This window comes from Neodiprion virginianus, chromosome 5 (assembly GCF_021901495.1).
Source record: "Neodiprion virginianus isolate iyNeoVirg1 chromosome 5, iyNeoVirg1.1, whole genome shotgun sequence".
Lineage (NCBI taxonomy): Eukaryota > Metazoa > Arthropoda > Insecta > Hymenoptera > Diprionidae > Neodiprion > Neodiprion virginianus.
In genome coordinates this window covers 34,981,709-35,001,461 of record NC_060881.1, presented here as the reverse complement: position 1 = coordinate 35,001,461, position 19,753 = coordinate 34,981,709, and the positions used below count along the sequence as shown (strand labels likewise).

Here is a 19,753-nt window from a genome sequence, read left to right as displayed (position 1 = left end):
TATAGAAGCTATACGAAAATCGTAGTCATTAAAATGTATCTTAAAACGTATTAATTAGTTCGAAATTTAACTCGGAAGTGATTATTCGTACATGTTTAAAAAGAAGAGGGGGGATTGGATTGATCTATTCTTGCAAAGAAGTCCACTGAACTAATGAGAAAATAATTGATCACAAGTCATCTCTCAAGCTGCAAATATTGGTATTATGGTAGTATTCTACGAGGAGGAAAAGCCTGCAGAGAATTTGAAAAGAGACTAAATGAAAAAAGGATTTATTATTTGTATTTTTTCATTCCTCCTTGGCACAGATACAAGTTTTGAAATTATCCTTATCTCACGTATTATCGGCGGTCGGTAATTTTTCTAACGAACGGAGGAATGAAGTTCATACATTGCGTATAGTATATGATGTATAACGTGTTGAAGAGACGCGCGCGGGCTGACGAGCGCCAAAAACGAATTAATAATCTAAAATCAAATTTTGAGAATCAAAATTAGACTGTAAGCACCTAGTATGATAAGTAAATTATTATTATTATATATATACACATATATATATATATATATATATGTAAACATATATATATAAAAATTATGTGTATATATATATGCATACATATATATACACATACATTATAGATACATACATATATACTTATATGATTAATATTCATTAGTCAAATATGGATAAGACATAATTGTACTGTAATGATCATTATAATATACATATATAATTAAATACTCCCATCAATTTGTTGTATTTTTTCTAAATCATGTTTCGCATTATTTTCATATTATTAGCGTTATTACTATTATCATTATTATGATTACTATTATTATGTTATCGTAAAAAATTATACTTATCTATACGTATGGTATGCCAGAGCTACTAATGGACGAATCGATAGCTGAATTTTTGTCCTTTTTCTGTGTACTAGTGATGTAAACTAGGTTTGTATGGTGAAACATCTGTATATTGAAATAAAATGATAGAATTGATGAAAATTGTCAATTTGTCGATGATACGCCCTGCGATATGCATAATTATCACAAATTCAAGTTATATTACAAACTTCGGTAGGTCCATATATACGTACGTACAGGTCCAACAGCCGCGGTTCATTTTTCTTCTTTTCTTTTCCCCCGCATTTCACGGTGACTTTCGAATTTTTCTTTACAGGCTAAAAAACGCGACTGTATAACAAGGAGGGTAACGCACCGGACCGTGAGCACGGAAAGTGAAACCAATCTATGTAATAGGAAATAAAAAGAGAATTGAATGTGGTGCTCAGTTACCGTGAATCAGTGTTATAAATCAAAAATCGTTTACACGAAATCATTCGTAGCTTAATCGTACGTATGATAATAACACAGGTCTGCAACGAAATCCTCTTATAGAAAAAACAAACAAAAAAAAAACACAACATATTATAGATGTAAAGGTTTTAATGTGCCGAATCTATATCTACTTTCCGTTTTTTGCTCTCACGTGTATATTACATGATATGATTTTTATTGTTTTTTATTTTTCAAAATTCAGAATTTGCTTGAATGAGGTGTAACAATCATCAATTAGATTACGCGATCGGTAAAATCAAACGTCAAATTTAACCACAGGTGAGAAAATTTCATTCCAATTCCTACGTCGCCTGGACGAAAAGCGAATAATACAATCTAATCACGAAGACTGTATGAGACATGAAATTGGATATGCAAGTTCGTCAAGAGTCCGACTAGCCGCCAGTCAGCGAGTCTTCTTTCCTTCGTTTCTCCAACAACTCCTCTTAAATTTCACACTACGAGGTTTAATGCAGGCCTAGGATCTCGTACAAGCTTCGACTTTTGCTATGCAAAAGCACTCTTATCACCTCGGGCAAAAACCGCAGTCTAGTATTTCACCGTTTGCCTTTGGAAGCAAATTTTTATCACTCAGCAAGGCCACCTCGTCATGCACGTGTGTCTAGTCTTGAACTAGATTTAGAAAGGAGGGGACCATCGCCTGGATGCTCGGCTTGCATCGCTGCAGGATTAAGTGCCGCCTCGTGTCGTTGCACGGGTATACAGAAGATAAGTACAGTCAATTCCAAACGAGCATTGGTAAAGGATCAAATGTCCGCATGACGTCAGAGCCTGTTCGTCGGCGCCATTTTATCACCTCATAACCTAAGTTTTTCATTTTAACGAAGGCAAATCGTAATTTTTGGGGTTTCAAGTTACTCCTGTCACATAAATCGATTGAACATAATCAATAATACACATGTTCTAACACCCAAACGCGAAAAAACACGGTCAACGGTCAGCTGTCAGCCTGGTTGCATTAGCTTCATTTTTTCCCACCAGATGACCCAATGCAGCGTCCCTGAAATTCATTTATTCACAGAGAAAACGCCACAATCGAGTCTATTTTGAAAATTGTTTGTGCCGATTCTGGGCCCAGTTTACAGAAACAATGGTCGACCAGCAGATAACAATAGCATCATGATGATCATCATCATCATCATCATCTCATCAACAACCATCGAATCGGGTGTTGGTGAGATCTTACCGCGATGCTCGAGGACAAGCGATATCAGGCCGATATCAGCGGATAAATAAATCGGATGATAAATGAGGCGGGAATTCATGCCATCGCAATAAGAGCAGACAATGTAGTAAACGTACACTTGTTGTCTTTTCGCGGATACTTCGTCGAGTATTTGCTCACTAATCAAGCCTTTAGCCAACTCGAGAGGCGATGCTATGCATGAATAAATTGCACCACCACGGTGGGTTTTCGGATTATTCTTGAACGCAGCACTGAAACGAGACCCGCTTTTACCATTCAACGGTTTGGTTACATATTGCGTAGAATCCATTAAACAGTTATCTTTTTTCACCATCGTACCGAAAGAGCGGGCGAATCTTGTCAAATTTTCATACATTCATCAGTTGTAAGTAATCGAACGCCGTTAAGCCGAGCGTAGCTTCGCCCTTTCAAGACTCGGCTACCAATCCGAGGATTCGCATGAATTACAGTCACTTCTCTTCCGTATCCAATCGAGTCAGTTAGACACGTGCCGAAAAACATGTCAAAGAGCCGCCTTCCGGCACTGCAAGCCAACGCCACGTCGAGGGAAAATCCGTGTTGACGCAGACGATGCAGTTTACATCCATCGTGCGGTTTAATCTCTGAGTAAATTCGAGAGTTACTATCACTTAAGCCCTGACCTGAAATTGACGGTTCTACACGCCAGCGGAAGGATTTCCAACACCGTCAGCTCAGCCTGTGAAGCTTGTATTTACCATCGACGTATAGACGTGCATCGTCCTCGCAGATAAAGAAGACACAGAATTAGTCGTAAGCTTTTCGATTTGAATGATTCTCTGCTATATCAAAGTCGCGAGATCGCGAGTTAATCGGCATATCGCATTGAAAATTGAAGCGATGGCCAAACGGAGGAAAGGGGAACTGTTTTTATGTATTCGCTCGATCAAATGCAAGACCTTGAATTCTGACGAGACGTTACCTGGCCAATGCTCCACTTGACAAGGTTAAACGGCAATGAATATAGGTGATAGGTCTGTGATCATCGGCACGTAGAATTTTGGGCTACCGTATAAATCCGCAGCAGTGGTGCGTCGAGCACGAACGCTGGGCCCCGATTGCTCAATCGAGTCACGGTACTGCCGTGTGTCATTAAAGTATGGCTGACGGCGTTTTATACCATGAGAATAATGGTTATGTCAGAAGGCAGAGACATACTTACCGTGAGCATGCGTTCGGCATATAGTTTCCTGTATTGGAAAATGTCCTCGTGATGTCAGAGCCTGGTTGTCGGCGCAATTTTATCACCACACAGCCTAAGTTTTTAATTATAACGAAGGCAGATCGTAATTCTTAGGGTTTCGAATTACTCATGTTACATAAATTGGTTAAACATAATCGATAATATACCTGTTCTACCAGCCACAGGCGAAAAAACACAGTCAACGGTCAGTTGTCAGCCTAGTTGCGTTAGTTTGAGTGTTTTGCACCAGATGACGCATTGCAAAGTGACAATCCCAATAATTGGAAATTAATTGGCTAATGAGGGCTCGGTATGGAACGTGTTTTGAATAACAAAAGTAATAAAAACAATTTTGTTTATCGGCAAACAGTTACCGTTTCTTCTTGAAAAAGATGATCGACGGTAAGGAATACTGGCTGAGTAATCACTTCCGTTGTTCGATAAACACGTCCGTCAATTTGAAATTGGGGATTGGATCAGAGATAACCATGACAATATTGTCTCGTGGAAATAATTATTGCTCATCTTATTCGAAGTAAGAAGTGTAGTTATCGTTATAGTTTTTCGTGACATTTTAAAGCTCGTTCGTTATCTTGACTGCGAAGTGATAGATCTCTCGAATGAATACAAATGGTTGTTGCAGGCGGGCTAAGTGGGTGTATAGGAGTATCTAACAGTCGTTAAGCTTTGTGACACCGGCCGGTTATACGGTCTTGATCGATTGTAATGAAATGATTCCGTGAGTCGAGATTGCGTAACGGGCGTCGGATAAATTTTTTATCTAAAGTAGAAAAGTGATTGAAATCATTATCGTTACGCGAAATTTATAGTTAGAATACAGAGTAATTATCAACTCGGGTTAAATAATGACACACGAAAACTACTTTTTTGTTAGATGATCGATGATTGGCGGCAAAAATAACACTTGAGCCGGAGGTGTAATGGGAAATTTGTGCGCGTGCGTGAAGCTGCAGTATATATTTCAAAGTAATGTAACATGTTGTGAAACTTTATGCATGCGTGTGCTTTGTCTTTGAATGCGTGAACAAATTGGATATTGTAAGAAATTTAGATCGTGACGTGAATTCCACAGAATACTTATATTTCTAGCGTGAAGTAATTTACAATCGAGCGTTGCTCGACAGTTGACTGCTGCACCTTACACCGAATGCAGGAAATCAATGTCAACACATTCGTCAAGGTGTTGTTGTGCAAATGTCGAGAAGAACTTGGAGGTGCGAATGACTTCAGCGTGAATGCAGAAGGGGGATTTACCGATAAGAATACAGCCCGCGGTAAATCACCTCTTTCACTGCACGTTGATATACCGAGAGGTTCTCTCGAAAGGACCAGCTCGACAATGAAGGTCCATATTCGTCAAACACGGCGTAGATGGTGCCAATTTTGTAGGATTTTTTGCGAGCGCAAAATTAAATTCTCTGTTCGAATCAGAAATGTTGCATTTTTTGGCGACAGTAAATATAGCAGTTGGACAGTTTGTCGAGTAAATAATGAATTGCAACGGCCTGGTGCGAGCCTCACAGGATAAAAAAGAGATCTACAGGAATGGTAAGTCGGTCTTGATTATTATTCTGATTGTAAGTGTAGTTAGATTGAGGTTATGTATCAAGTTCACGAATTTTATTGTATTTGTAATACAGATCGACACATTACGATAAAAGTTTCAATTTTGTCAGACAAAATAATATTCCGTATGCAACAAACGACAATGGCAATTTGATTATCGCGACATTATCTAATGCTCATTCCATACGTACTTCTACCGATTACCAAAAATCATATCGCGTACTTATTGTTCTCTTCCACTGCTTTCGACGAAAGTTGCCATTTTTTGTACAATGACGTACGCAACACTTTGTCATTTTTGATACATTTGTTTTTCCAAATAATATTTATTGGACACGAGCACGGACACGAGGCACACGATAGGCTGCAATAAAATACGGTTATGTTGGCCGGCTATACATATGGTATCGATCGTGAATATATCTAAGGCAATATTTGTGCAATAATTAAGGTAGTTGGGTAGCGACAGTAACGCCATCCGACGGCTACTCGTGAGCGCTCAAATAATCCTCAAATAAGCAGAAAATAAATTTGGCAATGTCGCGTGATTTTCTTGTGTTGTACGAGTAGTCTGCTTGAACCTTCGGTGTTTACTTCGCTGTAACTTTTATTTTTGTGAATCAAAATGTCGGATCAGTTACAATTTAAGAGGTAATTCCCAAAGAAAATAAATTAAAATAAAGTGTTTTAGCAATACCATATCTAAACAGCAGATAAACAAATAATTTGAATACCGCAAGTAATGTGCATACTTGCGACGTTGCCAAATGTATAACCTAACTAAAATGACAATCGAATTTTTTTTTTTTAGATTATATTCTTAATTATTAAATGACAGACAAAATTCTAAAAAATTTGATGTGTTATTCCTAAGAGTCCTATATGGTCCCATTTTCTTTGGTTTTTAATAAAGAATCACGTCGGCCAAAAAAATGTATAACTTCCAAAAAATTTAATTATGGTCGGTCACCTGGAATCGAAAACGTAAGCTGTTCTCTTGCGGCGGGAATTTTGAATCCGCGACGGGTGTTTTTTCACTCCCCCTTGCCGTTCTCTGGAATGGCGGAACGCAACGCAGATGAACCTAGTGGATTTCCGAGTCCATTCCGAGTCTTGCAAAACCCCGCCGTTCCATTGGACCAACATTGCACGGAAGGACGAAACGCAGTAGATTCATATTTGTGCTATTCGGCTTCATTTGTCAGTTTAGATAAAGCATTTGTATCATTATACATATATGATTCATCTAATTAGTTCTTATGTAAGATTAAATTTTGTAACTATAATTAATTATTTCATAAAATAAAAGTCGACCCTTCAACACTCCGTTCTGACATTTGAGTATATGTGAGCTAGACAGATGCAAATAGACGGAACGGTACACGGAATTTGTTGAATACACCTACGTATACAACAAGTACAATCGTAAAAATCGTAACAATTGACAGATCCACCGTTCCGTAAATATGAAAGAATGAAATTAGCGGAACGTGGATTCTAGTGACTTTTCCATCCATTCCGTTCCGTCATTCCGGATTTCGGCGGTCTGGCTCTACATGGGACGGCACGGTAATAAGCGAGAGCTTATGGTCGACTGTCACCTGTCAACTGGTCAATTCTAGGGAATTTGTTTTCGTCGGCGAAAGTTTGCTTCAGGTTGCGATAGTGGATGTCGGCCGATTAAAATTGAGCAAGTTGAATAGCGCTCGCTACGAGCTGGTCCTTTCAGGCGAAATTCTCGGTACATATGCGCATGCAGTCTGCGAAGCGTAAGTGATCGTCTCGGAAATGACAATTTGTGGATAACCGCGGTATTCCCAGAACTTTGTTTTACGGATCGTTGCATTCTTGGCACACGTCTAGACATTATTAGAGGTGAATCTGTTTCTTTCTATTCAATTACCACGCAGATAATTTCTTAATCAATCAAAGCACGTAATGGGGATTTTCTTTGCCGTTATCGGGATAGCATTAAATTTCCTCAAAACGATGATCGATTCAACCGAGATAAAATGACAAGCATCCACAATCACGGCGAGTGAATCATAATTTTACGTCGAAGTACCCGAATGAAAGCCGGAAACGTTATATTTACCTTAATCCGCGTATTTGCGCAGATCACCGATACAGGCCGGCTTGACTCCTCGACTGCGATGCAATACAACGGCTTAAGTATGCCAGTATTAATGGTCTATGAAACGTAACAGCAAGCGCCGTAAAGACTTTTCTCGTTTCATTTTTCAGGAAATTCCTGTAGCCGACGTGTTGAGGAAAATCGATTTGCAGCGTATACGCTCTCTATTAATGATAACACCTTATGATCAGTTTACTCGACCGAAAAAAGCTGTTCTTGTGAACATATGCCACGACGAAAACAAAAGTTCGAGTATAATTTTTTTTGTAAAATTACTTCAATCGCCAGACGATCTTTGATTGTGTTTTTACAATTGCAGATTGGATGATTCTTACCTGAGTCTTTATAGATCGAAATCTGATGCGATCAATTACCAACGGTGAAATAAATACGTGCGTAGGATATTACTCTGATAATTACAAGCACAAATTTGACAATCGAACATAGGATTTATTGGGAAAATCCCAGCGGAGTAGAATCGGGTTGGGACATGAGCAGTACGCACAGGTTATTCTCCATCACAGATTCGAATCACTTGGACAATCCATCACTTGCATTAAATCCGAACGACAATTAGCCGGGCGGAATCTCATTACGATGACAATGAAGACAATGCCAATGACGATAGCAAAAATCACAACACCGATAAAAACGATTATAAGAATATGAATACCTTGCAGAGTACAGAGATTTCAATCATACTACAAGACTAAGTTCTATTCCGGCAACGGTCAACAATAAGACGTCGATTACTACACGTGCCAAGATTTTACTCGACATGTAAGACCGCTTAGAAAATCATAATATTTTGCTCCAGAGTTCACCCGGCCCTTAACTGCAGGCAGTCTGAAATCCGTTTTGCTGTAAGTGCTTTCGAATACCCCAAGGTACCGAGTATACTGTGAAATATGAAGTTTTCTGTCAACTTTCCGCAGCAATAGTGATACGTTACTTCGTTTCTCTCGGTCTAATGTGTCCCATTATTTTCCTTTGGGTGTAAACAAACCGTCGCGTCGTTGTGACTGAACCTTTTGTCGGCATTCAATTCACAAGATGCGGTGAATTGGCTGTGGCGATAAATTCGTAGTTATTCGGTGTCTTGAAATACATTGAAAATCGGAATAATATGTGATCAGTGCAACGTCGTCGACTGTGGGATACGAAGCTTTGTGATAAAAAAAAAAGATTCCAAAAAATGGTGATCAGATTTGGATGCAGCAGACGGATGTATACGGTTAGAAAAACAATATCCCAACAAGTCGACTAATATTTTTGGGTTGATTCAACCATTTTTTAATGTATTACTCACTGAAAGAAGAAGTACAAATTACAATTTAAATGTTAAAATTACAAAAATTTGCTTCATATTTACCAACAGAGATGTAACAAATAACATAAATATAAAGTGGATCTTTTAGGATATTATGTTTATTTAAATTTTTTTAACAGCGTTCGACCGGTGAACATGAGTCAGAAAATGAATCGCACGAACAATGCTGTTTGTTGGTTAAAAAAACGAAAGGTCGTGTAATATTTTTTTAAATTACTCGGAAGCGCATGAAATTGAAAGTTTGATAAGATAAATAACAGAAGGTTATAATTGCTGACGATATATGACGATATTCGGCTGAAAATAAGGTATGCAAACTAATTACAAAATACAGTAGGCGACATTATACAAGTCTTTGACATTTTTATGGGGAAAAATGTATACTTGTGAAAAAATGGTGGGAAATTTATAATTGCTTGACTTTACGTTTATTTATTTTTTTTCCGAAAGCGATAAAAGTGACAAAAATAACTGTGTATAGTGGATACGAGCCATCCGAAATTAATGCATGGGAATTAAGGTTTCTTTTTCATTCAACTTAAAATAGAAACGTTGTATCCGTTTGCATAAAATCTTTAACCTCCAAATAGTTGATTCCAAAATTTGCACTAATTTCGTCGCTATTATTGAGAAAGAGAGAGAGAGAGAGAGAGAGAGAGAGAGAGAGAGAGAGAGAGAGAGAGAGAGAGAGAGAGAGAGAGAGAGAGAGAGAGAGAGAGAGAGAGAGAGAGAGAGAGAGAGAGAGAGAGAGAGAGAGAGAGAGAGAGAAAATCTACGACCTTCCGTTACTAAAGCCGTATTTTTAGGCGTTTACGATTTTAAATAGTTCCGAAACGTTTGGAGGATTTCAAAAACTTTGTCAAGCTGTAAAATTTGCAGGTGCAAGTATTTTTTCTCTGCAGTTGTTTTCTTTTTTTTTTTCTATCGTCTGTTTCGATTCGCACAACCGGTGATTAGATAATCGTCTAGAGGTATGCACACATGCTCGGCAAAGAAACGCGGTGTACAATATCAAGCAATAATTGGCAATATATTGACAAAAGATTATGAGTGAGAAGAAAGAGGGTGGAGGAAAAAGCACCTGAGAAAATGTAGCGATATAATTTATCGCGAGTGTAGATGAAAATATAAAACTGCGAGCGATTGCCACACTGCTGAAGTACAGGATCGATCGAATCGACGTTCACCAGCGTCGAGTGGTTGCACTGAATTGTGAACTTTTCAATACCCAGGTAATCTAGGCTAGGAACTAATTTTTATCGAAGCCTGGACAGAAAAATGTTGTCTCAAGTTTAAAAATCGCCATTGTCAAAGTGTGGAAACGCCGATGCACATAGTAATGTTTGACGAAGAAAATCAAGCAAAACGAGTCTGCGAAGAGTAAGAATCAAAATAACGATTTATCGCACCGTGGAATCGAGCTGCAATTGTAAAATTACCGAAGCAAAACTGACCGAGCTGCGGCAAATGCACGTTTTCGTATCTCAATTACACATCCATGCGTAATAATACGTACAAAATTGCACTGCAGGTGTAACACGAGACATCGAGAGAAAACCTGTGGCCATATTTATGTTACACACCGCAGTGTCAAGGTGGAAATAACGGTCAGCACTTTGTTTATAATAATTATGTTATATGTTATCGACGCTGAAATTGGAAGAAGAAAATTGGTTACAAAATTCTGTTTTTACTACTATAACCATAGCCGAAAAACGAGATTGATAAGTGCGCTCCTTCAGCTTGTAATGGCTTACAATAACGCGAGGTTTTTTGTTGTTCTTTTACACTGGTAGAACAGGCGTGCAATTGAATCTCTGACAACGTACATTATGCTCGGGCCGTTGGTAATTTTACTCATTGCTGCATAATGTCACACACGGCGGTGCTCAATTCCACGATTAAATCAACCGTCGAGGTGTATGACAATGAATTAAGTAAGCCCAAGGCTGCTGCCAGCCGAAGGAATCGTTTCCTCAAAACTCCATTACGCATTCCGGACGAAGCGTTCGGAGCTTCTTCTCTCTTCGAGAGGAGAAAAAAATCTAATTTTTTTTTTTTTTCATCTACATCGCGGCTGATTACACAAGTTTGCAAACAAAAAACTGCATAGGTTTTTTGATACTCTTTCTTATGAATTTTGACTAACCGAAACCGGGTAAAATACTCGAAATATTCCATCACGACAGGTCTATTTCTCTAACTCGTGTTTGTAGTTTCATTTAAAGTGAAACTCCCGTTTAATTCGAAATCTGGTATGTATTCTATTCTTGATTATGAAAATCCTGTGCCAAAGTGATTTCTTATTTTCATTTAATATGTATTAGAGTGAGAGTCAAGAATAAATACAAAAAGGGAAAGAGAAAATGGAAAGCGGAAGCGTGTTCGGAGGAGCATCAAAGAGAAGAAGAAGGTTTCATAGGCAAAAAGAATGAGCACGGAATGTTGAGCACATTTCACGAAGATATTGTTTGTTTAATTTTATAAGAAATATTGCTTAATTCATTGTAATGAAATGGTGTTGTTTTCATTATTGTTATGCTTTTTATTATGCGAACACCTTGTATTTTGCAAAAATACTGTACGCGATGGAGGGAAATGAAAGTCATTTTTGGATTCAGCCTACTCGAAAACGGTTTTTAGCGATAACATCCCATGCAGCTGGAATAAAATATCTTTTTGCAGACCTGTGTTATCAGAAGTATAGGTTAAAAACCTCGATTAGCAGAGAGACGCGGTTCATTTCGAATACTGATTGTCCGGACTTTCGGAATAATTCTTGTTCTTGTTAAACCTGATGATCCATATATTGTCAACAGACAGACTAAGTGCAAAAAATATTCCAGAAATTTCGTGATAATATCATAACGATGCAATGGTTACAAAAAATACTTTTTATTCATGCGATGTTGATGTTTATATTTGCGGGGTTTCTTAATAACTGTTGATTTAAAGAGAAAAAAAATATACAAGCATATATACGTCACATTTGCTTCCGCTTGATCGAGGTTCTACTGTAATAATTAGCTATCGTACTTCAGTTAATGCGATTAGAGGAGTAGAGCAATTGATAGAAGGCCGACGAATAATTATGTCGCTAGTTTTTTCGATTTGTCTTGATCAAAAAATAAGGTGGTCATACTTTGTGCGTCAGGTGATCGGCCAATTTGGGCGAGGAGGGGGAAATTCAATAACTGTTGAATAATTGTAATTTATTTATATATGTATAATAATTGTAATGTTGAAAAATGACGCGCTATTTCTCAGAAATTCATATCAATCAGTTGGCTACGCTGATTCAATCGTTCGATAATTACTGATATTTTCATTTACAATCGTTTTAAAAACGAAAATCTTCCATTTTTCAATTACGTGCACATGTACAGTGTATACAATGATTGTGTTAATGATAATTCGGATTTTCTTTTCCTTTTATTACTGTAGAATCAAACGAATTAAACACAAATATCGGTCAATCGATTTCGACGAAAGTTGCGACAAAATTGTTGACGAAGCGGCAAACATTAAGACAGCCAAGAATTTGCCTCGAAGAAAAAAAGTGTTATCACCCGTTATAATAGCTCAATTTTGTAGCCTATTATGAAGCACCAGACAAGATACGGTGTTCGTTTTCCAACAAACACGTACGATCCGGAACAACATGTGAAACTTTGAAACTGAGCTGACGTTCTTGCCAGACGATGAAATGGCGTTATTTCATCCAATTAAGGGATCACTGTGCCAGTTTAACGGGTCGAAAAATAATCGAGTTTCGCGATTTTTTTTCGATAGTTAATTTTTTAATTTTCTTACTTTTTGTTTTAACGGTTCAACATGTCTTTGAAAAAAAGGAGTCCTCACGGTGTATACGGTTGTGGCCGTAAGTATAATCTGAAACAAAATTTGTAAAGAGATTATTAATCAGTACGAAAGCCGCTATCTTGCTATGCAGTTTTTTTCTTTTTTTTTTTTTAATCTCAATTGACAAAATGGCGGTGGTTTGAAAAAAAACTATCCGATTTTTTTTTTTTTATTTCTTCTACAGTTTTTCGTTAAAAAAGTGTGACAATTTAAAAAAAAAAAGTTTCCATAGCAAAATAAAGAATGGCGTGAAGAACGTTGTGTCCAAATTTGAGTCGGATAGTTTGAAAACTCTTCCTCTGAGAGTGTACACCGCTTTGAAAAGCCACGTTTCGAGAAAACCGTTAAAAAAGAAATATATAAAAAATAGAAGAAAAAATTAACGCATACAAATGTATTTCCTGTTCTTCACGAGTGCTTTGATTTGACATAAAAAAAAAGTGAGACTGATTAGCGTATTTGGCCCATTGAAAAAAAAAATCGCGAAAATCAGCTATCCTTCGACCCTTTACACTAACACGATCCCTCGATCGACGATGCGAAAGGATCGGTAGTTTTGCCAATAATTACGTTTGTCTCTACAACCGGTTTGGAAATTCTTCATGCGGTATTCGATGTTTGTTAGCACTGGGATTTTTCATCCCATCTAGGAATTAAAAACAAAAAAAAAATATTTAAAACAAAGGCGACGGTATTGAAGAAAGGTGGGGCGAGATTTGGGGAACTCTTGGCGGGTATTACGTCCACGTGCACGGAGCGGATTGTACTTAAGGATTGATACAGAGACGGTGAAACATCTTTAATTGTGAGGTGTTGCAGTGAGACCGTCGACAGGCGGAACTTTGCAACGAGTTATCAGTGAAACGTTGTCGCTCGCGGTGGTCGGTCGGCGTTGGAGAAACGGTGCTGCTTAAAAATATCTCAGACCAGTTGAAAGTGTAAACAGTCGTTTATTAAAGCAGTTTTTGTCAAACCGGTTTTCTCGATTTCCTCATTCGTCAACGTTTTCGGCATCAGTATTTTTTTTTCCTTACGGTTTTCAACAGTTGACAAAAAAATCCATAATTGAAAATCTACGATTTTCTTTGTTAAATTGTCGCCCGATATTGTTCGAATTAATTTTTCACCATCGAGTGACTCGGAAGTCCGGTCGGTAGCCTGGGAAGAGTGAGGGGGAAAAAGATCTCGTCTTCGAATCAATAGAACACGCTGGCTCTAACTTTTTCCAACGGATTCTCACCGTAAGTAATTCAGAGCACGCAGATACTTGGGGAACTTTAGGAAAATTTTTGTTTATCCTTCGTACTTATCCTCTGATTATACGTGTATGCAGATTGTATGATGCTATAGTTGTGGCATATCTTTAATTTCGAAATCACGTGTACGGAAAGTCGAGTGTTGTATGAAAGTTGACATAACAAACGGTCCGAATTCTTTTCAAGGCGTTCGGTAAATGACAGCAGAAACTAAATGTCAACTAGCGAGAAATATTCACTGTGAAAAAACTGCTTCTAAACATTTAACACGCGAAACTAGCGGGAACCTGATCGGGAAAAAAAAATAACGTAAAATCGCGAGGCGAAGATCGAAAAGAACAATTTTATTAGCTGCCGTAAAATTCCTACCCGAGACGAAGAGAGAAAGGGAGACTCCTGGTAGACCCGATTATGTTCTCAAGGAAAAAGTAATCTGTTAGACTTCCACGCGCGACGTTATTTATAATGAGCAGCGTGTTGGCCGCGGTAAATCGTGCTGCAATTTCGCTAGTTCGCAAGTTCGAAGAACATTCGTGAATGTTGCTTCAACGTTGGAATAAAACGTATTTTCGGAAATCTCTCCCAGTCAATTCTTTAAGGTGATCCTATCGCGGTAGTTTACAGTCGAAAATAACGAGTTCGTTCATTTCTAAACAGATTGTGGTGGCAGAACTCTTACGGCTTGGCGGCGTCCGGAATATCAAAAAAACCTCTGCAGTGGCTTTGGTCAACTGGTATAAGATACTCAACACACGACTCGCTGCAATACACATTCCGGTGAGTTCCCCGTCATTTTTTCAGTGATCACTATTCCACTGATCACCTTATTTTTTTTCTATGTCAACGGTGAACATTTTACAAAATATTCGCCTTTTCCGTGACAAATAGTCTGTTTCCTTGAAATTGTATTACAACTGTGTAAACACTATATATAAGTATATACATATATCCATATTCATATATACTTGTCAGAAAATAAGCACATTGAGAATTTTGCGAAAAACGGATCATAGACGTCATTAAGGCGACAGCGATCAACGTTCTGAGAAAAATGGTTAAATGATAGGATAACAGTTGAACTATAATCCGAAAGAGACACCCGATCCTATTCCATTCGGTGCAATATACGTCAATCAATTCTTAGGCAACGAGCAAAACGGTTAAAAGTTGAGAAAAATATAGGCTACGTCATACGCTGTGTACACAATGTTTCTTTGTAAAGATTGATCGCGATAAAAGCATCGGCATGAATGAAATCGGAATTCAATCTGGAACTATGAAACTTCGACCATTCACTGAGACCCGCGGCGTATGACGTTATTTTCGTTTTGATGTTATATACTTTTTAAACGTAATTGCCCTCCGATGATAAACGGAACGTTTCACTGACGAGAATAACAAGCGTGGCTTCACAAACACGTGCGTATGAATCTGTTCAATTCGAAGGTGATGGAATCGACTGTCAAATGTTATTCCACAGGAATGGACAATTCATTTCCACGACTACGAGCGGTGACGTTCATTTCCGTTAACGTGTTCGTGATTCGGGAACGATTCCTCTTTTTTTAGATATGGTTGCTTTCCCGGATCCGGAGGACAGACCAAAACTGTTGAGCATTACAGATTTGGCCAGTCAAAACCAGAAATCGAACAAGAGCCCGGCTGACGCTCATCCCGACCCAGCACCCAAACAGGAAAATCACGCGAAGATAAACAACGATCACTCGTTTACCGTCGGTGACAATAAAGCTGATCTCACCCTCGACGTCGGTAAATTCTCCAAAAATGACTACATCGAAATCTCGAATCTTAACGCTGACGAAGTCACTGCCAAAAAAATAGCAGGTTAGTCTGGCCGGATTTTTGTCACGAAACTCTGAAGCGCGGCACACGTGGGTATTAATAGTTGAAAATCTTCACTCTTCCAGCATCACTGAAGCTCCCCTTTGGAGCTTATTCCGAAAAGAATGGTCTGCCACCTCCGAGTCCAGGAGGCGGATCGCTGTCCAGCAGCAGTTCCATCGTCACGATCACCTCGATCACAAACTCCGACCCAGATCCTGACTTTCCCGTTGGATCGCCAGGCTCTGGAGATAAGCGGAAAATTGTCAAGGCCGAAAAGTGGTACACGACAACGGTACAGATTTCCGTACCGTTTTTCATCGCTGGAATTGGCACCATCGGGGCTGGATTGGTTCTGTCGAATGTGCAGGTGGGAATTTTCTGAGTGTGATTTCTAATAATTCCTGTATTGTATTTGTCTCGCACGCCCTGTTTTCCAAATCCTTCCGCATGTCACTTGACAATTGGAATGGAGTTTCTGGGTTCTGGCAGCTTAGCGAGTCTGGCGGAGCAGCGGGAGACCGATAGAGGTGAATAAAAGTTGTTTCATGACACAATAAAAGCGGAGGATAGAAATCCGCCATTTTGTATTGGATTAATGGACTACTTCGTGGCAAAGTCAAGTGGGCCCTGACTGTTTTAACGCCCCATTTCTTACGAGATGTCCCCACATCACATTTCCCGATATACAGGAACAAAAGTAATAACTATCGTGAATCAGTATTATAGTCGTATATAGATTCTGCTCCGACATTCACCTCGCTAAGCCTTCGTCCGTACCCCATATGTATATATACGTATAAAAGTAATATTATATCTGGAATCACTTTGATTTTATTGCCGTCGAGTTTAGTGGTCACCGCTGCCGATCATTAAATCGTTTTGTAGCATCGAGTGAGCCTAGCGTTTGAATGAATCGTAAAATACTTTCACCAATATCGCCCTCTCACAGATCTTATCTTGTATCAAATTTTGCAAATACCACCAACTGTATCGGACAGATTTGTCTCAACTTGCGTTAAAAATTTTCAAATTCTGAGGATGATGCGGTTGGTACAGACGTCGCGTCATCCAATTCACTCAACACACAATCGGGCAGATGTGGGTATCTTAAGCCAATGATTGAATGTTATTTTCAAGAATTGGCCGGTGTTCGTGGCCGTCAGTGAGCTCTTCATCCTTGTACCAGCTCTACTGGGTCTCAAAGGAAATCTCGACATGTGTTTAGCCTCACGACTGAGCACACAGGCAAATATCGGCAACATGACAAGCTTCCGAGAGATCATGAAGATGATAATTGGCAACGTGGTTCTCGTTCAAATTCAGGCTTCAGTAGCGGCTATTCTTGTATCTATTTTCGCCCTCTCCGTGGGGGCGGTGATGCAGGGACAGTTCGTTTGGAACCACGCTCTTCTGTTGACCACTTCTAGCATTTGTACTGCGACCAGCTCATGCTTTGTCTTAGGTGAGTCCAACGTCTAGATTAAAATTAATTCATTGGATACCTGTTTGTCTGCCATTTGTTTTGACAACGTTGACGCACTGCCGGCAAATAAAAGCACCGTTTACTTATTTTCCGTTGCTTGTTCTTGACGGAGTTTCATTCGCACACCTTGTAGGATCAGTTGCTTGTTGACTAGTGAAACAAGTACTAGACAATGTTTGCGGCGATTTACAGTTGGAACAACATTTTCTTAACTGACATCTCGCAGTTACGAACGTCACTACATGCACGAATATGCATACTTGACACTTTACTTGAACCGGTCAAATTCAACGTATCAAATCCGAGATGAGAATCACTCCGAGAGTGATATTACGATAATTGCGTTATTGATAATCCGACCTTTCTCAGAACCACGTAACTATACTATGTGTGCTTCCAGATTTCGTAATGATCGCTGTAATTATGGTATCGCATCGGTGTAAAATGAACCCCGACAATCTTGCTACACCGCTCGCTGCATCCATTGGTGACGTAGTCTCCATCACCGTTTTAGCGACTGTTGCATCCGCACTCTTTAAAATACTGGATAATCAGATATGGATTCTCTACCTCATCCTGGGTGGTTATATTTGCCTTTTGCCTCTATGGATATGCATAGTTCTGAAAAACAAATATACCAGAAACGTTCTGAAAACGGGTTGGACGCCGGTTTTGTCAGCGTTGTTCATTAGCGGGTTAGTGTGCCGAATTTGAAGGGGCTATAGTTGCTCATATCTCACTTACCGACCACCTCAGTGCCAGGATCATTGAAATCGACATTTTGTTATTGCAGGCTTGGCGGATTAGTCCTTGACCAAGCGGTCGACGTCTTCGACGGCTTCGTCATATTTCAACCAATAATAAACGGAATTGGTGGCAATCTAGTCTCGGTGCAGGCATCCAGAATCTCAACACTATTGCACCAAACCTCAATCATGGGAATTTTGCCACCCCACGCAAAGATCTTCGTTTCTCCGTGGGCAGCGCTTTTCAAAGGAGGTTGGTAGCATACGAAAAATAAAAAAGGGGTATTTACAGATCAGTTCACTCAGCCCTTTAGAAAATACCCGAAACTCATCAAATCTGACTTTTTTAGTACCTTACGCCAAAACAGCACGAATTCTGATGGGTATGGCAATACCTGGTCAACTGGTCTTCATCTTCACTGCAGACTACATTCAATGGGGCTACTCGACGCTGCAGATCTATTTCATACTATCCTACTTGACTGCCGCGTTATTACAGGTATGATCGGTGAAAAAATCCCAGCGTTTCTCTTTGGTAGTTAGATACGCATAATCATTTTTCATACAGCTGGTATTCGGCATTGAGAAGATGGTTGAACGAGTTTCTCTGTTTCATTTCAGATAATGCTCTTGCTCTATATCGCTCACATAATCATCCACGCGATGTGGCGGTACAAAATTGACCCGGACAATTCTGCAATCCCGTACTTGACATCGCTCGGTGATCTTACCGGATCGTTGTTGCTGGCTGGTGCTTTCAAGATGCTGCAGTCTATCGGGTACGAATACGGTGACTATTGAAGTGTATACATCTAATATTACCGGAGAGAAACCATTAAGGCGAACGATGTGAGATCGTCACAGGCCTGGAGCTTTGACTCATGGATGACAAAATTTTATCATCGATGGTGACGGTCGACCATTAGACTGCAAGAACAAAAACGTAAATTTGGTATAGACATCATCGGAAGTGATAAGTTTCAGAAGTATATTGATTGTAAACCATGAAAAAAACCAGCGACAGATCATGGCCTCATATTCGCGCGCAAGAATCGGCGAAATATATATCTCAAATCAAGCACAAGATTCAAATGAATTGAATTTCGTTTTATCCTAAAGCAGATTATTGGCGGTCTTTAGATATTATCCGGTCACAATATGATTTCAATGATTCATTGCCAGTGAATAGAATTGGTTTGAGAATGAATGAATATGTGAACTTTCTATGCCTGTCATATTCACCGCAGTCATTTGGGCGTGAATTAACGTGTAACTTCAGTCAAATTCATTATGTATATACCTACACACGAACTTATTGACCTACATCCAAACAAATCAATTGCCATAAAGCAATCATACGTAAATGTATCACACGAAGTACTTCGTACAGAATGGTATTTGTACCTCCGACTCTATTTACGTAATAAGAAGATGCGGTAAAATGCAAGAAAGAAAACCGTGAAGTGCAAAAAAAAAAAAGAAGCTCAGTGACTTAGGTTATATGGATCTACTGTAATTGAATGTATGAACAAATATTAATCCTCACTATGACTCGGGGATATTTTAAAGCACACAAGAAAGAGTTCAGTATATTTTTCAGATATTTGATAGGTGAATAATGATAACAGTCATCTAATGTCGTGAATGTAATTTTAGTTTCACGAAATGAAGGTGACTGTGAATTTTTAAACGGAATCCGTACGACAAAGGAGAATTTTATTAGAATCGTTTGCAGTTGTTTACC

The 19,753-nt window shown here is 39.0% G+C and overlaps 1 protein-coding gene across 3 annotated transcripts; it reads left to right on the top strand.

Moving 5' to 3' along the window:
- Nucleotides 1-12,490: 12,490 nt before the first annotated feature.
- Nucleotides 12,491-19,585, top strand: LOC124305511 (solute carrier family 41 member 1-like). Of its 3 annotated transcripts, none has more exons than XM_046765046.1 (9): nt 12,491-12,698; nt 14,593-14,712; nt 15,505-15,780; nt 15,864-16,147; nt 16,918-17,242; nt 17,664-17,958; nt 18,057-18,262; nt 18,360-18,508; nt 18,631-19,585. In XM_046765046.1, the coding sequence occupies exons 3-9, from the start codon at nt 15,507-15,509 to the stop codon at nt 18,808-18,810; spliced, it is 1,713 nt and encodes a 570-aa protein (XP_046621002.1). In that variant the 5' UTR covers nt 12,491-12,698; nt 14,593-14,712; nt 15,505-15,506; the 3' UTR covers nt 18,811-19,585. The 3 variants fall into 3 exon arrangements, with proteins under 3 accessions (XP_046621002.1, XP_046621003.1, XP_046621001.1); XM_046765047.1 differs by lacking the exon at nt 12,491-12,698 and adding an exon at nt 13,046-13,295; XM_046765045.1 differs by lacking the exon at nt 12,491-12,698 and adding an exon at nt 13,461-13,920.
- The last annotated feature ends 168 nt before the right edge of the window (nt 19,586-19,753 follow it).

Coding starts and splice junctions, on each gene's coding strand:
- LOC124305511 (XM_046765046.1), top strand. CDS start 15,507: ATGGTTGCTTTCCCGGATCCGGAGGACAGACCAAAACTGTTGAGCATT. Junction 17,959..18,056: donor TCAGCGTTGTTCATTAGCGG/GTTAGTGTGCCG, acceptor TTGTTATTGCAG/GCTTGGCGGATTAGTCCTTG. Junction 18,509..18,630: donor TGACTGCCGCGTTATTACAG/GTATGATCGGTG, acceptor GTTTCATTTCAG/ATAATGCTCTTGCTCTATAT.